The 6,000-nt window shown below is 41.1% G+C and overlaps 1 protein-coding gene across 1 annotated transcript in view; it reads right to left on the bottom strand.

The window, feature by feature from the left end:
* Positions 1–1,623: 1,623 nt before the first annotated feature.
* The window catches only part of FAM83D (family with sequence similarity 83 member D), a 33,158-nt gene continuing 28,781 nt past the window's right edge, over positions 1,624–6,000 (bottom strand). Inside the window, 7 exon segments of the mRNA XM_037811155.1 lie at positions 1,624–2,573; positions 2,575–2,721; positions 2,723–2,872; positions 2,875–2,976; positions 2,979–3,011; positions 3,013–3,055; positions 5,489–5,613. Of these exon segments, the coding sequence (XP_037667083.1) occupies positions 2,064–2,573; positions 2,575–2,721; positions 2,723–2,872; positions 2,875–2,976; positions 2,979–3,011; positions 3,013–3,055; positions 5,489–5,613 (1,110 nt within the window). The 3' untranslated portion in view covers positions 1,624–2,063.

Genomic DNA, 6,000 nt, shown 5'->3' with positions numbered 1-6,000 from the left:
CATTTCCTTAGGATTCCATATACCTCTTGCTCTTAATTCTAATTGTTGGCAACACTTTCAGAGAATAATGATTTCAAGTTCTGCCCCACAAACACAGACCTCTGTGGTTGGGAAAATTTGTGATAGGCTACAGACCAGTTGTGATTGGAGGAATTCACTGTGATCAGTACCTCATTCAAAGGTCTGAGCAACTCTGCAGTAAAGAACCCTGTTGAAAGCTATTTGATTCAGCATGTCCCAAACTGAACACAGAACCTTTTTAAAAATATAATGCCTATTAACAGTTATATGCATCACATTGAGTTAAAAATTTCAAAATGAATTAAGATACTTTATCAACGAAGTTTAGGGCTTTAGACACTCAGTGGGTAAATAAGGTACATTGTTAGGTTTTCCATTCACCATTGCATTAACTGCCATTTCTCAAGGTACACACCCTCTCACACTTTTTCCATACTCCATGCAGAGAAAAAAGACACATATAACAGAGGACTGAACTTAGAATGTAAAAACCTGTGCTTAAATCCTTGTGCCACCCATTTACCAGCCATGTGACCCTGAATATGCTACTTAATCTGAGCCTCCGTTTTCTCACCTGAAAATTGGGAATAACAGCTCTCCAACGTATGTAGTGCCCTACTACCTCGTGAAGATCATAGAAGGCACATGTGAAGGACTATAAATCTGTAAAATGGCTCTAAATGTTTAGGCTAGGCTTAGGCCAAAACTGTTCACAGCTTCTGGTTTCCTTCCATCTGCTTCACAGCCAGATGATGGCACTAACACAGGAAATAAACTGGCCATCAAAAGGGAGCCCTGGGACCCGTCTGGAAAACCTGCAAGAGTGCTCACGATCAAGGTGCCTCAGCCAGCATCCTACATGGGGACAACACCCTCGCCTATTATACATCTCTTTTGCTCTGGCTAAGTCAGGAGGAGGAAACTATCACTTAAATCTCTTCCTTTTGACTGTCCATGTGAATTAGAACTAGACAAAAGCAGGTTTCCACAGCCATACCAATCTTGATTAGCAGGATGATTAGGAACCAGTTACATTGCCTGCCACTGGACTAGGAATCTGGGATAATTGCCAGTGGCCTCTTTTGCCCCTACTGCAGTATATTAGATTGCTAAATCATCATCAGTACACCCATCTGATGAAATGGGGCCCATGGGGCCACAATAGTTAATACTGGGCCTGAATTCAGGAATGGACACTAAGGTCCCCATGGGCAGTAGGAAGTGAAGAACCAAGTTCCTCGTTCTAAATACTCAGACTTCTTTGAAAAAAGACAACACATAGGAGCGTATGTAAAGGCCTGTTATTTCTAGCAAGTTTCCTCACTTAAGCTATAGAGGTAGTAACATCAGTATTCATATTGCTAAGGAAGGTGTGCCCCGAAACACTGGCTTTATTTCTTCTACCTTTTAAGTGGATATTTTCCCTCTTATAATATGAATCACCTCCACATGACAGCATAAAAAATTGCATAAATATCTGTGAGGTGGTTTTACTTGTGACATACTCCTAATTTTAAGGAGAAAAGTGCCAGAGAACACAAAAAAAAATCCTCAAGCAATCACCAAACAAAAGTTGTTTATACAAGTATTTATTTAGTGTTAAGAACACAGATATTCTAAAGTCACAAACAATTAAGAAACAATTGTTTTACTAAATAGGATTTTGGTCATAAAAAGACTGGTGATTCAAACCTCTAAAACAGAAGAACACACAGATCAAAAAAATGCAAACCTATTTTCTTCCCATCTAAATTAACCTTTAAAACCATCCGAACATTCTCTTTATGAGATAGCAATGTTTACAATTGTGCAAAAAACTGCACCCATAGTGTTTAAACAATAAAACCAACACCTGGTTTATGCATGACAAAAAAGAAGAAGAAACAGCATGTAAAATAATGTGCCATCTTTATAGAAGTCAAAGAAAGCCAGGGTGACTTTAGAGATGAAAAGAAGGCAATTAGGGACATTTGTAAAGGAAAGCTTTTGACAATGTCTACTGCAAGCCATGCTGAAACCAGTAGTCTCTGATCCCAGAGTAATCACTGATTGAAAGGATGAAGTGTGATATTTCTAATAGTAAGCAAATTAACTGATGCTCTGGTGAAATTTCCAGAATTAAAGCCAGGGTAGTTTTCAGTGAAGAATGCTCTCCTTGAGAGCATGGCCAGCATGTGGTTGAGCCGGGACCTGATACCAGTAAAGTGAAGCTGCCTCTCTTTATTCAAGTTTCGAAAGGAGTCTCTTAAGCACAGATCTAAGTGGGGGGTGCTCAGGTACTTTGAATACCCCGGATTGGGGAAGTCAGTGGTTCGGATGGAAGTCTGAGAGCCAATGGAGCTTGCCACAGAGCTTTGGGAAGACAAAGAAGAGGAGGACTTCACACTGGAAGATCTCGACAGAGACATTTTTGACACTGGTGACCCTTCTTTAGACTGGGCTCCCTGAGAAAAGAGAATATTCTCTTCCACATCAGTCTGAGTGGTGGTCGACTTCGACCAAATCACAGTTTGAGAGCTTGCGACACTGGTGGCAACTGTGGCTTGGGTTCCCAGTGCACACTGTGGAAGGGCTGGTTTGTGTTCCCACTTCACTTACACTCACTGACAGCCATCTCGTCTCCTGGTTCTGTCTTGAGTGGCAACATCAGTTGCCTTTGGGGCCCTCCAGCTTGTCCTCATGACCATGTACACAGTCTTCCCTCACTGATTGTGGAGGTTTCGGGGTCATCGAGCTTGGTCTCTGCCTTGTCCTCTGTTCCCACCTCTGACTCTAGGTCAGTTCTGTCTTAGGGGTACTTGAGAGTCTGGCCAGCCGCCATCCTCAACAGGTTGCCCAACGTGAGGTCCCTGTGGATGGTGGTTTTCGGTCAATCAGATGGTCAAACTTGCCGCTGATCCGGAAGTTGGACAGAAGTTTGGAGCTGATGGGCTTTGATTGTGCATTATAGGATTCGGAAACTCCAAATCAAAGTGTTCAACCACTTGGCCAGGACAGAATTACCAAGTTACTGCTATTTAATTTGCCATCCGTCCTCATGTAAAACTTAAGGATTAAAAAAACAAACAGAAGCTGGTAAGGATAAGCAATTTTAGTTTACTTATTGTCAATCTGAATAACAAAGTCCAGGTATCCTGCTACATAACAGCCACAACTTTGGTGACATAATACCTACCATTTAGTGTGAATTCAGCTTGCCTTAACAAGTGTATATAACGTGTGTGGAGTGTTAACATAGAGGCAAAAAGGCCAACTTGTTTAACCAACACACTAAAACCTGTACATCCTCAGCCTCAGAATTTTAAAAAACCAGAATGGGCTTCTTACGATACTTAATGCAACACCCTCATCTTAGAGAAGCTACAGAAGGCCCCAGTTCTTATTAACTGCTAGTGCAGTGCTCCTTGCTACTCCTTTCAGGGCTGCCATTTTACAAAGGGAGATGATATTGTTATTCTAATGGTGATGCTATTGCTTGAAAAAAACATTTAGAATTGATTAGTGGTTGTGAACCTGTCTGTCCAGCCTCCCTGCTCCTTCCTCTGGCATACCATGCCCAACCCTACCCGAGAAGGCGTCCACTGATGTGCCCTCTCCAGCCAGAGCAGAGGTGGGCACGTGACCCAGGCCGGCCAGATGATAATCTTGGATGTGGGGATTCACCCATACACCCAGAGTGGGTATGTGGCCCAACTAGTGTCAAATAATTTTTCAGAGGTTGATAACCAATCTCTGAAAGAAAGAATCTCTCACTTTTGGAGATAACTGCTAAAGGCCATATAACCCTGGATCTTTGACTTCAAATGGAGAACCAGGAGACAATGTTCTGATAAATGTGTGGCCCCCAGATAAGTTGAGCTGAAAACAACTGTGCCTTTCTATACTTCAAGGGTGTACAAACCAATAAATTTCATTTTGCATAAATGGTTTGAATTAGCATGCCATCACCACCATTGACATAGAAATTTGAAACAGGGATAGGATTTTTAAATGAAATCAAAAAACAGTATCATCTTGGTTTCTTATAACTAAGAATCCTGGCTAAGGCCTTCAAAGCTTGAGAAGGAATTCTTTTGAAAATTCTCAATGAGGTAATTAAAAAAAAAAAAAAAAAAAAAGTGGGGGGGGGCAGCTATCCAGTACCTGGATGATAAAAGATCCTCAACAAATGGAAGCTATCAGCAACACCATCAACGATAACATATCTTCATTCAAAGAGGGTATTCCTTATATTGTTATATTTTAGAACCACCAAAACCATTTTCAGACCTAAGTTTGATTAATAGATAAAGCCTACTATGGGTCAAAATCTAGTTTCCTCTGTTACTTCTAAACTTCTTATGAAAGGAAGTCTCAAGAAAAGGTGTGAATTTTGTTCTGAGCAATGTTGATACTGTTTGAAAAGAAAGACATCAAGAGCTTCTTGATATTAGCACTTCATCTTTCACAGTTTTTGCATCCCCACCTTTACCCAGAGCTGACACATAATTAACATTCAGGGATATGTGTTCTTCAAAAATATGGGGTTTTTAAAAATTCTACAGACACACCTCATGCACAGCGTCAGATAACCTAATACAGAGGTGGCAAAACACACCACCATTGAAGCCACATAAGAAAAAAGGGCACATCTGAACTTCTGAAGATTAGTGATTCATGCTAGCCACTTATTATCTCCACCCTCCATTTGCCTTCCCTGTGCTCTACCGTAAGATGCCATTGCCAGGCTGAGACTGCAAAGGGGGATGAGGGGTGGGTGTCAAAAACATGGATCAGTTTTCTAGACTTAAGCACTAAATTACAAGGTTGAAGCAAGGTGCAGGATTTAAGTGTAAAGGTGACAGCTCTTCCTTCAACACCGATGTTAAAACATGACCAGGTTGTATGCCAGGGAAGATCTTTCCCTGATTTTTCCCCCTAGGGATGGCCATACTTCTGCCTTTATCTGTATCCTCCAACCCAGCCTCTCATTCCCCAGCTCTAGAGGAGGCCATAGATGTGAGCAGGGACAGCCCAGCCTGCTCTGATTTAAAACGCACTTTTTTTTTTGATATTACATTGCTTGGTGCCTCCAAGTGAGCAGGGGCAAGTGGGTTCAATTCCAAGAAAGGATTTGAGATTGTCCCCTCCACTATTAACACCCATTCAGTCTACGGACAGACCTAGATTGAGGCTTGAATTTGGAATGTGTTCACTATTTGGTCTCGAGGCAAGTTTCAATCTCTGTACTTTAGTTTTGTGTGCCACAGGGCAGGGGAAGTGGCCCCTACCCCTGACTACCTCCTACAGAAGGACACATTGATTGATCAACTCACACACACATACATACACACACACACACACACACACACATACAGAAATACTCAGCCATAAAGGCCTCATTGAGAAGAGAAAAGAAGCTTTTAGTTTTACATAGCATGCTTTTCTTAGTATAGATTAATAAGCAAAGGATGAGTTAGAAACCTACCTATAAGAGCCTGTTGCCACTCGAATGCCATCAATCAGTGTGAACTTTTCATGAACCTTCCCAACAATTTTTGTTCCTGATCTTGCATAGTAGATATTTCCTGTAATAGTCCGAACTGTCATCAGCTGTTGGTGGAGGGGTGGCAGAAAAATAAATTAACAATCTACAGACACTGATCAGTGAATAAATGAAATCAATTTACAATTCCCAAACAGACAGACATATCAGCAGGTGAGAGGCTCAGGGTCACCACTCAGTAACAACATACACGGTAACTAACCAGATGCTTCTCACAACACAAGTCCATTTACTCCTTGTGATGCTACTTTTATTTAGTCCATCTTCTCATGTCTTTTTTTTTTTTTACATTTATTTTTGAAAATGTGTATATGCGCTGTAAAAGAAGATCCACCATTTTGGGATACTAGACAATAGAATCCAATAAACAATTTTGAAACAAAACGTGGGGGACAAAATCACCACAGGAAACATGCTAGTAATAAAGAACACTT

Source organism: Choloepus didactylus, chromosome 19 (genome assembly GCF_015220235.1).
Source record: "Choloepus didactylus isolate mChoDid1 chromosome 19, mChoDid1.pri, whole genome shotgun sequence".
NCBI lineage: Eukaryota > Metazoa > Chordata > Mammalia > Pilosa > Megalonychidae > Choloepus > Choloepus didactylus.
This window is presented reverse-complemented; position numbering and strand designations above follow the sequence as displayed.